The sequence below is a fragment of the Cuculus canorus genome, chromosome 1, assembly GCF_017976375.1.
Source record: "Cuculus canorus isolate bCucCan1 chromosome 1, bCucCan1.pri, whole genome shotgun sequence".
In the NCBI taxonomy this organism is placed as follows: domain Eukaryota; kingdom Metazoa; phylum Chordata; class Aves; order Cuculiformes; family Cuculidae; genus Cuculus; species Cuculus canorus.
Window position 1 is genome coordinate 94,759,467 of NC_071401.1, and position 13,611 is coordinate 94,773,077.

The following is a 13,611-nucleotide window of genomic DNA, read 5'->3' on the forward strand; positions in this document are numbered from 1 at the left end:
ACCTTCCTCTTATATAGATTCCTTGCCATCTGATAGTGTGGTTAACTCAGATTGTTTGCATGATACTGGTAGGAATTTAGTATCACTGAGGCCTCCACACACTGTCAAATGCTGCTATACCTACCTTTCAGAATCTGAAGATCTGAAAGAAATCTAAAAGCCTATCAGCTAAAGGTTCAAAAGTGATTAGGAGGAAGCCAGACAGAGTAACAGAAAAGCCTGATTTCCTTAAGAAACATGGCTAAAGCACTGTTCTGCACTCACCATTTACAGGTTATCAAAATACCTCCTGAAACAAAACATTGATCTAGCAGAAATTATGGAGCTGTTAAAATATTTATTTTTCAAAATATCTTTTTAAATGTCTCTTCCAGCCTTATATCTCTGTTATTTTTTCTCTGCAGTCTATAAACTGCATAAAGTAGAAATGGGAAGTCAGTAGCAAGAAACTAGGTCTTTGTATTTCGCTGTGACTTCCTTTGGTAGGGAAAACGGATGAAGCTAGTGATGGCCTAATTATTTAGCTTAAAGAAAGCAGTCAGAATCCCAGTATGAACTGCAGTAAGAAATGGAAGAGGAGAAGGGTGGAAAGAACATGGCTGCTGATCAGATAAACTAAGTAATTTTAAGAGGGGTAACTGCCTGGTTTCACAGGCAATGTTATTCGTGAGGCAATGTTTGGATCCAGGAGTTTGATTTTGTATGTTAGGCTGAATGAACAGTGTCACTCACCTGAACTGAAAGAAACTGCATACATCCACCAAGTTACCACCATTAGAGACAGCAGCAATCACAGAAACATTGTATCCCTAGCAACTATGAGAAAAAAAATGGTAATTTTTCTTCTCAGGTGTGCAAAAGAAAATTAAAAAGGGAGGAGCACCTTCTTCTGAAATATGTTGCCTAGAAGCAAAAGCCACCAAAATCCTCCCTTGGCTGCAAAGAAGCTGTCAAGAAAGAAAGCGGTTCTTAGCTGTTTCAATTTTCCCAGTCTTTCCAGTCCCTTCTGTAGCTTCATGCAACAGTAATAGCAGAAGAAAAACAAATATACTTAGGCAACTTCTGTGACATGAGGATAGCCTGTTTGGCATGCAGATGGATGTAAACTGAGGGGGGGAAGGTATAATTTAAGGAAGAATGTTAGTGACATTTTTTCATACTATTTTAAAGAATTAGGGGGTAGGAGGAATCAGGTATCTCTACTTCAAAGTCATTCTTGTCTCTGGCGTCCATATTTCTTGGAAAAACAGGCATAGCAAGTGGCATTTCTTCCTAGCTCAGACACCTTGTCTTTTCCACTGGTGTTCAAACTACTCTCCTAAAGCCTTGCTTCACTAGGAGGTTGCTTGTGGGCAAAATCAGCTGCAAAGTAGCAGTCAGTAGTGTCTGTGTGTGCTACTTTGCATCGTAGTGCACAAATACACCACCCAGAGCACCAGCGCCAGGTGGTTTACCCAGAGGATGATCGTCTTGATGTAGGGAAATTTTTACTTAGCGTAGGTGATGTTTTGCAGAGAAAAATTAACAGTTCTTAAAGTTATCTTAGATGCCCCAACTGTGAGCTGAGCAGATCCAAGGTCTGTATCAATATATAGCATCTTCCACCCATTTCTGTAGGAAAGTACTAGAAGTTCTTGTGCTTGGTCTGCATGCTTACTTGATTGCATGTGTTATTGGCTTCATTTGACTGGTACACCATGATGATTGAACGAAGCCCTTCCTTTCTGACAAAAATATTCTCCATTCTTCCTTTGCCTTCTATTTATGATAGTACATTGATCAAAGCAAAGAAAGCTGTCAGAGTATGTCTTTGCAGCAGCCAAGATGATTCCAACACCTGCTCAAGCAGTTCTATGAATATTCAGACACAAAGCTCTCTCAAGGTTGTTCAACAGGAGAAAATTATATTGGGCTATCCTAAGTATAAAGGTACAAGTAAAGCCACCTTTACTTCAGGAAGGGAAGGAAAAAAGGACAGGAATAGAACTGGGGTAGGAAACAGCAAAGAGAGAGAAGGACTGGCTTCTCCCACAAACATGAAAGTGGGAAAACTAGTGGTATCAGCTCCTTCTGTGAGGATCTGTTTCACTTTTCTCTAGTGACTTAACTGGACAAATAGAATTTGACAGTGGCAATAGCTGCCTGCCTTGATTTCTAAACTTTTCCTGTGCTGGAATATGCACCAGGCCCATCACCAATCTGACTACATCTACAATGCTAAATAAAACCAGGCCAGGAATTGTTCTGCAGCCTTGTGAGCAAGTGGTGCAGAATTTCATGCTGCAGAACACTTGGTCCTGAGTCTTGTGTGGACTTTATGTTGCTTGGTTTTAAGGCATAATTAATATACTGATACAGGGCAAGGGGCAGGGTGGGAGACTATTTCGAATTATTTGAAACAACATGAAGTCTGTGTTCTTAGTAAATCTCTGAAGAAATAGTGCATCCAACAAGTAAAAATGCACATGAGAGTAACGGGCAGAAATAGCTAGTTTTGAGTAACTACAAAAAGGAAGGCACTACAGGGAGCACCTCAGACAATGACACGTTACAGCAACTCATGGAGATATGCATCGGAAGGAGAGGCATCAGAAAGAAAGCATGTGGCCAGTATTTGCAGCTATTAAGTCCCATCCATACTGTGAATCATTAATGATCTCTGTTATCCCTACTAAAACAGTTGTCAATAGTTTTGCCACATGGAAATACCATGGATGATCTTTAACATCCCTTCCAACCGAAACCATTTAATGATTCTATGATTCCATGGTCTCTGCTCCTGTCTGATTAGTCTAATTATATATGATTTTTACCAGATTTTGGGGGTCCAGAAAAGCTTGAGCTAGAGGGTCAGAGCAGGTAAGGGTTCCCCTGAAAGCCTGTGAATCTAATTAACCTACTGCTTTTGATGTCAGCATACATGCTGGTCATTGATCCCCTCCTGTATGTGGTGACTAGGACCAATGACCAGAGTTTTTTAGGGGGACCCAGATCATCCAGCTCAAGCCCTCCACCATGAGCAGGGACACCTTCCATTAGAGTAGACTGCTCGAAGTTTCATCCAACCTGGCCTCAAAAACTCCCATGATGGGACATCCATGACTTCTCTAAGCAACCTGTTCCAGTGCCTCACCAGCCTCACAGGAAAAAATTACTTCCTAATATCTAATCTAAATCTCCCCTCATTCAACTTAAAACTGTTACACCTAATCCTGTCACTACACTCTCTGATAAAAATACTCACTCCAGCTTTCCTTTAGGCCCCCTTTAAGTACTGGAAGGCTGCTGTAAGGTCTGCTCAGAGCTTTCTCTTCTCTGGGCTAAACAGACTCAATTCTCTCAGCATCCTTCTATGGGTGGTGCTCCAGCCTCTGATCATCTTCACGGCCCTCCTCTGGACTCACTCTAATAGATCCATGTCCTTCCTGTGCTGAGGACTCCACATCTGGATGCACTACTCCAGATGAGGTTTCACAAGAACAGAGTACAGGGAATGGATCACCTCCCTCAGCCTGCTGGTCAGACTTTTTTTGATGCAGTCCACGATACAGTTGGCCTTCTGGGCTGCAAGCGTACATTTGGGGAAGAGTGTCTGGAGAGCTGCATGGAGAAGGACCTGGGGGTAATGGTTGACAGCCGACTGAACATGAGCCAGCAGTGTGCCCAGGTGGCCAAGAAGGCCAATGGCATCTTGGCTTGTATCAGAAACGGTGTGACCAGCAGGTCCAGGGAGGTTATTCTCCCTCTGTACTCGGCACTGGTGAGACCGCACCTCGAGTACTGTGTTCACTTCTGGGCCCCTCACCACAAGAAGGTTGTTGAGGATCTGGAGCGTGTCCAGAGAAGAGCAACAAAGCTGGTGAGGGGGCTGGAGAACAAGTCTTATGAGGAGTGGCTGAGAGAGCTGGGGTTGTTTAGCCTGGAGAAGAGGAGGCTGAGGGGAGACCTTATTGCTCTCTACAAGTACCTGAAAGGAGGTTATGGAGAGAGGGAGCTGACCTTTTCTGCCAAGTGACAGAGGACAGGACAAGGGGGAATGGCCTGAAGCTCTACCAGGGGAGGTTCAGGCTGGATATCAGAAAAAAATTATTCACGGAAAGAGTCATTGGGCACTGGAACAGGCTGCCCAAAGAGGTTGTCGAGTCGTCTTCCCTGGAGGTGTTTAAGGAATGGGTGGATGAAGTTCTTAGGGACATGGTTTAAGGGAGTGTTAGGAGTGGTTGGACTTGATGATCCAGTGGGTCCTTTCCAACCTAGTGATTCTATGATTCTATGATTGCCAGTTCACGTTGAGCTTCTCGTCCACCAGCACCCCCAAGTCCTCCTCTTCAGGGCTTCTCTCAATACATTCTCTACCCAGCCTGTATTTGTGCTTGAGATTGCCCTAAACCAGGTGCAGGACCTTGCACTTGGCCTTGTTGGACTTCCTGAGGTTTGCACAGGCTCACCTCTCAAGCCCATCTGTGTCCCTCTGAATGACATCCCTTTCCTCTAGCATGTCAACTGCACCACACAGATTGGTGGTATCAGCAAACTTGCTCAATCCCATTGTCACTGTCTCTGACAAAGATGTTTAACAACAGCAGTCCCAATACTGACCCCTGCAGAACACCACTCAAAACTAACCTCCTCTTGGACATTATGCCATTGACCACAACTCTTTGAGTACAACCATCCAGCCAATTCCTTATTCACCAAGTGGTCCATCCATCAAATCCATATGATAGGTAACAGCAAACTCTCCTTACTGCAGAAATCTAATTTTGATGCCAGACATTTGCTGTAGAGATGGCTCTGCATTAACACTGACTGCAAGCACTCAGACTTCAGGTAGTAAACAAGTTTCATAATCCAATTTGGGATCCTTAGCATAATGAAAGGCAGAAGACTGATAATCAACTGTCTCCACATATCTTTGCAGGTTCAGAATATGTAGTCTTTTTATGTTGCCCCACATACATAACAAAGCTGAGGCTGTTTGGCTTCCCTGTGCTTCAAATGAAGCTACATTTAGCAAAGCAGATGTAAAAACATCATTCTGGAGCTGTGGTAAATTCTGTAACAAAACTGGTTAGAATCCAAGATGAAAACTACAAGGTCAAATGACTACCAAAAATGGAGTTGTGGGTTTTTTTTTTTGAATTCACATATCAGCTGCCTCTTTTTACAGCCTCTTTTCTAATCATCAATATACTTCAATATGCATTTCTTTTCTAGTGAAAAATTGCTGCTGAAATAAATTTAAATCACACCCATGCTCTCTCTGAAATTATATTTATGATTCTATGGGTGCAAATAGGTAATTTGGTTCTTGAAGAAATTTGCGAAGTCAGTGTTTATTGAACATTCAACATTTCAAAATGAGGACTAGACAATGTTCCCAGCAGAGTGAATAGACAATCTTGCATTGATTTCAACAGCACAGGACCAGATCCTAATTCCTTTCTTTTTCAGAAGAATATTTGTATTTTGTGATAATGACTGATCATAGAAGGATCATTTTTTTTTTTCTGTAAACAAGACTTTCTCCTCGTATCTAGTGATAATACACAGTGTCTTGCAGTACAGATTACCTGGTCTCAGTGAGAGTGATATAGGCTGAGTTCATCAAAGAGGCAAATCCCTTTCTATTCTGAGAATATCTGTTCCTGAGCACTCAGTGCTCATCAGACACAAGATTTTACGAAGCTCTGAAACACTGACTAAAACCAGCCAGAGATCAGGCAAAGCATTTCAAATGCTCCCCGTCTGCTTCCTCTCTCTGGCTTTTCCTGGCACTACAAACAAGTAAAGAAACAGAAAGATCCAGTCTTAGCGCAGAGTACTGAACATTGCAAAAATTATTTAGTGCTGTGCAGTGCTACGCTGCCTTCTCCTAGTGTCAAAGCCTACTAATCTCATATAGAAAGAGTCGCCTAGTACTGCCAAATATTCCATAGATAAGTTCAGTGTCAGGGAGACTTGTGATCACAGCAAATGAGAGGTGAATACCGAAGGCTGTTCATAAAAGGCAAGCTTGGGCCTTACACATGGAAACACAGTTACTTAACTTAAAAATTGCCCTCATCCTGTCAGGAAAAATGGGGAATGACCTGTATGCAGACAGAAATCACAATCAAATTATATCTGCTTGGCATTTGTTTATGTGCAATAAAGTCCATGAGAACAATTTGTAGATTATAAATTATTCTTTGAAATTAGAAAATTTTCAATGAATTTGCATACAAACTGTTCACAACTGTGTTACTAGAGATAAAATTAGTATACTAAATTACAGTGGAATATTCACTGAACTCTCTATATTAGATTCTTTTACAAAAAGGTCAGTTATAATTTGTAATATTCTCCGTTGGAACTTATAATTATTTTGCAGGCCATCCTGTAACTCTAAAGCAGGTTATGAGTATTTAAGTTAGATAAGTATGCCCTTTACATAACTCTTTTTGCTTTATGTTTGTATAATATCATGACAAGATCTCTGAAGCCCTACCAAAATACAGAAAAATCACATTGCTAATGATAAGATGGTTTCTCAGGGATTATAGCAATGTTAACATTGACAGCTGCAAAGATAGTAAGAGTATCTCCTATACAGCTCATAGTTTGTTGTTTACACTGGATTCATGTTATTCTACAGATTCTAAATAAAATATGTGCTTGGAAACACCGGATTATGCCTTTCCAGCACTGTTCTGGAATATACAGGACCAGGGCAACAACATTGGTTGCATCTTTACTAGAAAATAAAATGTTCCTGAGCACTGGCATCCAATTCATTGTATGGTAAAATTCCCAGAAAAGCCCCTGGCGTGGTTTTGACCAGTGTAGAACTGAGTACACACAATTCCTGGCTACGTTTCAGGTGTTAGCATGGGACACAGACTATTCCTGATAAGCAGATTGCATGAGACTACTCTGCTTTGAAAACAACAGGAGTTTGATAATACAAGTGTGGGCTGTACCACTCCATTTAGCCTCCATGCTAAAGAATAGCCTGGGTACATTTAATTTGCTAATAGAGCCATAAGCAGTACATACTGCTATGATGAAACACAAGTGAACTATTGAGGGACTTATTAAGGAGAGCTCTTTGTCATCTACTGGAAAATGAAATAAGTCACTGAAATCTCATCTATCGTGCATGCATTTGCCTAAGAGACTCACTGAAACAAATACATCGAACAGAATACACTAAATTGGCCTAAATGGACATGGTATTACTACCTGACAGTTGTGTTCAAACAAATATAATGTTTACTGGGGGGGGGGCATTCAGATATACCTTAGGTTTTTTTATTATTTTGCAATGCAGATTAATAATATGTATATATTTTTGTAATGAAGGAAAGCAGAGAGAGACAAAATAGGTCTCCAGCAAGATAGCTGCTATTCACTCCCTTGTTCTTGGAACCATGACAGCCATTATGTAACCATAAAATTAAAATGAAATAAACAGTATAAGCTAATTGGGTTGATATCAAGTAAAAATATAATTAATCAAAGCATTTTGTGGCAAGGGCACTGACAATATATGGCTGTTCCTCAGCCTTAGTGGTGAACAGGGATCCTGCCATGTGTTTAAAACTTATTCATCAAGCATTTCCATGGAAACACACAGATGCACAATCCTTGGATCACTTATTTCAGGAATTGCTGCTCCCAGGGTTCCCTCTGGAGTGAGAACTCAAAGCAGGAGGGGGTGACAGGCTGTGATTCTGATCCAGATACTTCCCCATACAGGTATTCATTGGGTTTCACAGTAGGAGAATTTGGGTGAGGGAAAGAGTAAAGGGGGATCTTGCTTAAAGAGAAAAAGTCTAAAAACTTGACCTTAATTTTTCCTCTCGAAGACTACCTAAGAGCTAAGAAATTACAGCAGTGGAAAGAGCCTAAAGAGTTTACAAAATGGCCAGATGCCCCAGGGACAGTAAAATGTCCACAAGAGTTTTAACGAGATGCTATACTGAGAGAGACAGATTAAATGCAGTCACTGGTTTTGGTTGTCCAAATCTGCTTTCTTGTACATCCAGATGGAAGTCAGCTCTGCTGCGATCTCTCAAGGTTCAGAAAAATTCTCCCATATTGGAAGGGGCAGGTCTCTGAAGCCCACTCACAGTGACAGTAACAGCCCGTCACTATATACTGGGGAGGACAGCAGATAACTTTCTCCCAACACAAAACCTGTGACCACTTGACAAAATGTGGCCCTTATCTCTCTTTATGGGTCAGCTTGTGGACTGTAAAAGACAGGAAAGGCTGGTTACGATGTACAAGGGCTTAATAAACACAGAAGATTTTGAAAGTATTACTAAAATTTGTTGTATGAATAAAAGGTGCTTCATTGCTAGCAAGTACTTCTATAGGAAATAAACACCATCTGCAAAGCAGGATAGATGTGTGCAGCATATGACTGGTAGGTATCCGTAGCTGGAGATGTGCCTTCAGATTTCTCCTGATGCCACCGGTAAAATCAGCGCCTGTGTCCACTCCCAGCTCCATTACGTTTTTAAGTTCACTTTGCTGTTTCTGATAAGAGATGCTTAGGCAGGGAGGTCTAGGATATGGTTGCCTTTAATAGCAAGGTCAGAAGTAAGGTATATTCTCAAAGGCAACAGGGAACACCTGCATCCTATCTTTGTGTTTGTACCAGGCTCTAATGGAAGGGGAAAGCAAAATATTCATAATGCCTTAAAGATAATGAACCACATTAAACCAGCATTACTAGTCTAACATACGGTCCGTTAAAGCCTCAAAAGCCAGAGCCTTCATAGGCTGTTCATAAGTATTTTAGGGGTCTATTACTGCAGTGATGTGATAGTTCCTGTGGACTAAAATTTCCTTAGGCACAAGAGGGAGTTAAGCGTGAAGTGTGAAGCCTTAACTTCAAATTTTCTGGCTTTAGCTTAAGTCTGCCTCACAAGGTTCCTGCAGTGCCTTTTTATTGTGTTTATTTCGTCATACATTATACAGCATTAGTGATAATTCAAGTAGGCACACTGTCACCAACTGGGGTAAGTTCATTCAGAACTTACTGCCTTGGAACACGACTTCCAGTGCTGCCACTACCATCAGCCTGAATAACGCTCTCTTTAGACACAGCAGCAAACTGAAAAAGTGACACAGGATGGAGTGCACAATCTTAAAACACAGAATTACTATCAGGTTTCCATGTTACCGTCAGCCCTTTGAGACTTTCTTTTAACACAGAAAAAGCTATAGGGCTGAATAGAGGCTTGGCTGGCAGTTGAGCGGGCTAGATTGAGAGACAACGAGTCTACAACCCATTTTTTTTCCTGGGTATTTCAGTCACCCCTAAAACTTGACAAGGGTCTATGATCTTTCTCTACACAGATGGGGCTGCACACCTTGGAAAAGACACAGGTGATGTGAAACTCCACAGATGATCCGCTATGTACTATGTTTCTAAAAGCAAGAAATTAAAATGCTCTCACACCATACTGATCCACCAGGAGCAGACCCTTGTGCAACTGTGTCTCTGGACAAGAGCCCAGGCTTCCCTGTTAGCTCCTCTATGCAAAAAGGGTTGGTTCTACTGCCCAGGCTGCTGCCAGGTGGAGACATCCAAACCCCTGGGCTGCCAGAGCTCCTGTGTCAAGCAGGAGCTTTGACAGCTTTATGCCCCCATTTCCCAGCTGGGAACAAGGTACTCGGGGGCAACCAGAGCTCACAGAAATGAAGTGCTTCTTGATCTATGCTGCTTGATTCCAGCTCTCTCCCTGAAGGTCACCACCCGCAGCAGGACCGGGCAGCCCGCTCCTGGGCCTGCGCAGTGGTTACCAGAACACATTAACTTAAACTGTGACCATTGCAGAGTGTATCAACAACAGGCATGTTAATGTGAACCTGACTGTTCAAGAAGAGAATCGCCTTAAATTGGTGTTACAATGTCACATCAGTACTTCTTTAATCAGACCCAAGCATCTAGTCAGAGCCAGTAGAAGCCTTTTCCCTTCGCAGCCTGGCAGCCAAATGATAGCAGTTAGTCAGAAGGGAGAAAATTAGGAGTTCAAAAACTCCTAATTCCTGCAGAAACAGGGCCCACAGTGCAGAAGGAATTGCAGTAAAACAAAACAGTTACCATGTCCTTAGCTTTATGTAAAGCACATTCAATTAAACCACTCTTCTCCCCAGCAAACCCTTTTTTGTCTTGCACATAAACATAACGGAGCTATTTATCTCAAGAGGCTGGGAAACCAAAAAAAAGGGAAAAAAAAGCAGTCACTGTCATCTCTGTTTTTTAAATTCTTATACAACACTTACGGAGGAACACTTTGTAGGCCCATAACATTACAGAAAAAGGCACACTTGAATTACAGGCCACAGGCATACTGAATTAAAATGAAATCATGTTCTGAAGTGCTGTATGTTTTATATTACTGGGAGAAACACATACAATTCTCTGTCTCAGTATCAGTGAGATATTGATTTTTCTATGGAAATGTGCTTGAATTGCTCTTGGTATATATTGCACTGTAGCCTACCTTTTCTTCAATAAGAGTAGGTCTGGTTCTTTCTAAAAACTGTTGAGTTTTTTTAAACTCCTTACACTTATTTAATACTTCCCCCATATCAAGGCAATTGATAGAAAAAATAGCTCAACAATTGCTCATTTTCTCTGCTCATCTTGTTGACCGAAAGCCCCAAGCAAATCCATTTCCTCATTTATATCTTCTATCTCCCAGAAGATCTTTCTTGGTGCGTAAGAAATCTCATTTATGAAACTGTAGAGGGAGGGTGGGGGGAAGAAAGATCTTAAACATGTCTTAGAGAATTTAAATATGGCTGTAGCTAGGATGACCTGATAGATAGGAAACAAGAATTTTCTTCAAAGTATTTCTATTTAGCAATAAATTGAGGATGTCTGGCACCATTTGATTTTTGTGTTGTGTGTCTAATAGGTGAGCAAAGAACAAGCATGATAATTTTATTGATTAACAGCAATTTCATGCCATTAATACAGGAAGAAGTTGTGTGTTGACTTAGAGAGATAATAAGAAAAATAATACTTGCCTTTTTTTCTTGTTTGTTTTTAATGGCAGCTAACGTACTGGAAGAAGACTCAATGGAGCAGGACATAGAGAGCCCTGTCACTATTCATCAGCCAAAGTTGCCTAAACAAGCTAGAGAGGATCTGCCAAAAAACATAAACAAAGAATGTGCCAAAAGAAAAATCCAGAGATATGTTAGGAAAGATGGGAAATGCAACGTCCACCATGGGAATGTCAGAGAGACTTACCGTTACTTGACTGACATCTTCACTACCTTAGTCGATCTCAAGTGGCGGTTCAACCTGTTGATTTTTGTCATGGTTTACACTGTGACCTGGCTCTTCTTTGGAATGATATGGTGGCTAATTGCCTACATGCGAGGAGATATGGATCATATAGGGGACAGCACATGGACTCCATGCGTCAGCAACCTCAATGGGTTTGTCTCAGCATTTTTATTCTCAATCGAGACAGAAACCACCATTGGGTATGGTTACCGGGTCATCACGGACAAGTGTCCCGAGGGAATTATTCTGCTTTTAGTGCAGTCTGTTTTAGGTTCTATCGTCAACGCTTTCATGGTTGGCTGCATGTTTGTGAAAATATCCCAACCCAAGAAGAGGGCCGAAACCTTGGTTTTTTCTACAAACGCAGTTATTTCCATGCGGGATGGAAAGCTGTGTCTGATGTTCCGAGTAGGAGACCTTAGGAACTCACACATTGTAGAGGCATCAATACGAGCCAAGTTGATCAAATCCAAACAGACAAAGGAGGGGGAATTTATACCACTCAACCAGACAGATATCAACGTAGGTTATTACACAGGGGATGATCGTCTCTTTTTGGTTTCACCACTGATCATCAGCCATGAAATTAACCAGCAGAGTCCTTTCTGGGAGATTTCCAAAGCCCAGTTGCCCAAAGAGGAGCTAGAAATTGTTGTAATCCTAGAAGGAATGGTGGAGGCAACAGGTAACATTTCTTATACTTTGTATAAGGTAAATGCTTTAATATTAGAAAGGAAAACCAGTGATTTTGTTACACTTTAAAGGAATCATTTCAATAGTCATTGCATTTGAAAAAGGCACCAGTTATCTGGTTAGCTTCAAAATTAAAAGCATGCCCAGTTTAATTGTCTGTTCCATCTTGCCTAGTGGAATTAGCGTTGTTTCTGCTCTGTTTGAAAAATGGGATAGCATTTCTCATTTTCTAAATTTTTCACAGCATGTCACCAAGTTATTTGCCATTCTATTGCAGGAACAACTCAACCACTAGGACCTTGTGGACAAAATGATTTAGAAAAAAAATATTCAGTAGAAAACTCTGTTTATGATTAACATGGAAGCACCATAGTTCCTGGTGCTTCTAATCACTCTTAGGTAACTGAAGAATAACTGCCTGCCACATGAAATTCCTAGTCTATTTCGATCCAATAGGAAGTGATAACATGTTCAGTTTTCTCTTTTTGCGTGCTTGTTTGCTTGGAGTTTTTTTAACTTGTAAAATGGGGCTTGTTCCATTTCAGTTCACAAAAGAAGTTCACAAAAAGTTCCGTGTATTTTCGTATTTTACTGAGGCCCCCTACACACTGCAGAAGTGCACAGAACACTTAAAGCTGGTATATATAAATTATGTATGTTATGTCACCAGAGACTTGTTGAGACATTTGGTCATTACCTACAATTATACAGCATAAAATCAGATATCACTTGATGTAGAGAAAATAGTGCCTCGAATTCACAGCAAACTGACTAGTAATGTTCTTCTTTGCATTAGTGCCAGAACAGTAGGAGGATGCTTTCTCTAGAACTGTTGTACCTCCTGCAGTAAGGGTGCTGGTATAATTGTTTTAGGAACTGGAGGTATTTTTTTCCTGTTAATGACAGCATCGGTCTCTGAAGTGAGTGAATATGATAAATACAAGGGAATGGTGATTAGAAAATGAAGAAAAGATATGCTTGGGGAAGAGGAAACACTGAGTGTAGAAACAGAAGAACCAGATTTGCCATTTTACCCCATGACTGTAGCAAACCTAGGAAAGTTTGAGGATGTGGATTACATATCTCTAACAGAGGTACAACCTTTCTAACCCTGACTCATGTTTTGCAACTGGAGCAGGGAAATAAAGAGCAGTCTCTTACTAGAACGTGTGTGTGTGTGTTTCACACATCTATTATGTGGTGCCAGAAGAAAACTGCATTTGTCACCATATAATAAATGTGTGAGACAAAAATGGAGCAAAAAAATTTTGAAAGGAACTTGGCAGAGAATTTGAAGTGGTACATGCAAGCCTCCCAAATTTTCCAGGAAGTAGGTGGTACTGAAAAGAAATCAAGATGACATGTTTAGTGTTTCTGATACATATAGTAGGCACAGAGGTTTCAAACATCTGCATCACCTTTGGGTGAGATGATGAGGAAATTGCTGTTTGTTAGCTGAAAGCATTTGGAAATTTCTGAATTGCAACTAAATGAACTTGACATCTCAAACAGCGGCGGATATTTTCAAGTTTACTGAACATTATGTTTTCCAGAAAAATTATTGGCAAGTAGTAGAAGTATAAAAAACAACTCACTAATAATACTTACAAGATCTAAAGACA

The 13,611-nt window shown here is 40.9% G+C and overlaps 1 protein-coding gene across 7 annotated transcripts in view; it reads left to right on the forward strand.

The window, feature by feature from the left end:
- KCNJ6 (potassium inwardly rectifying channel subfamily J member 6) overlaps positions 1–13,611 on the forward strand; it is a 171,626-nt gene that overhangs the window by 108,406 nt on the left and 49,609 nt on the right. For 5 of the 7 annotated variants that reach the window (XM_054052785.1, XM_054052799.1, XM_054052814.1 and 2 more), the window contains one exon: positions 11,061–11,981. In XM_054052785.1, coding sequence (XP_053908760.1) covers positions 11,061–11,981 — 921 coding nt within the window. Of the gene's footprint in view, positions 1–9,374; positions 9,544–11,060; positions 12,008–13,611 lie in introns of those variants that run through there. The other 2 variants (XM_054052823.1, XM_054052776.1) reach the window with 2 other exon arrangements.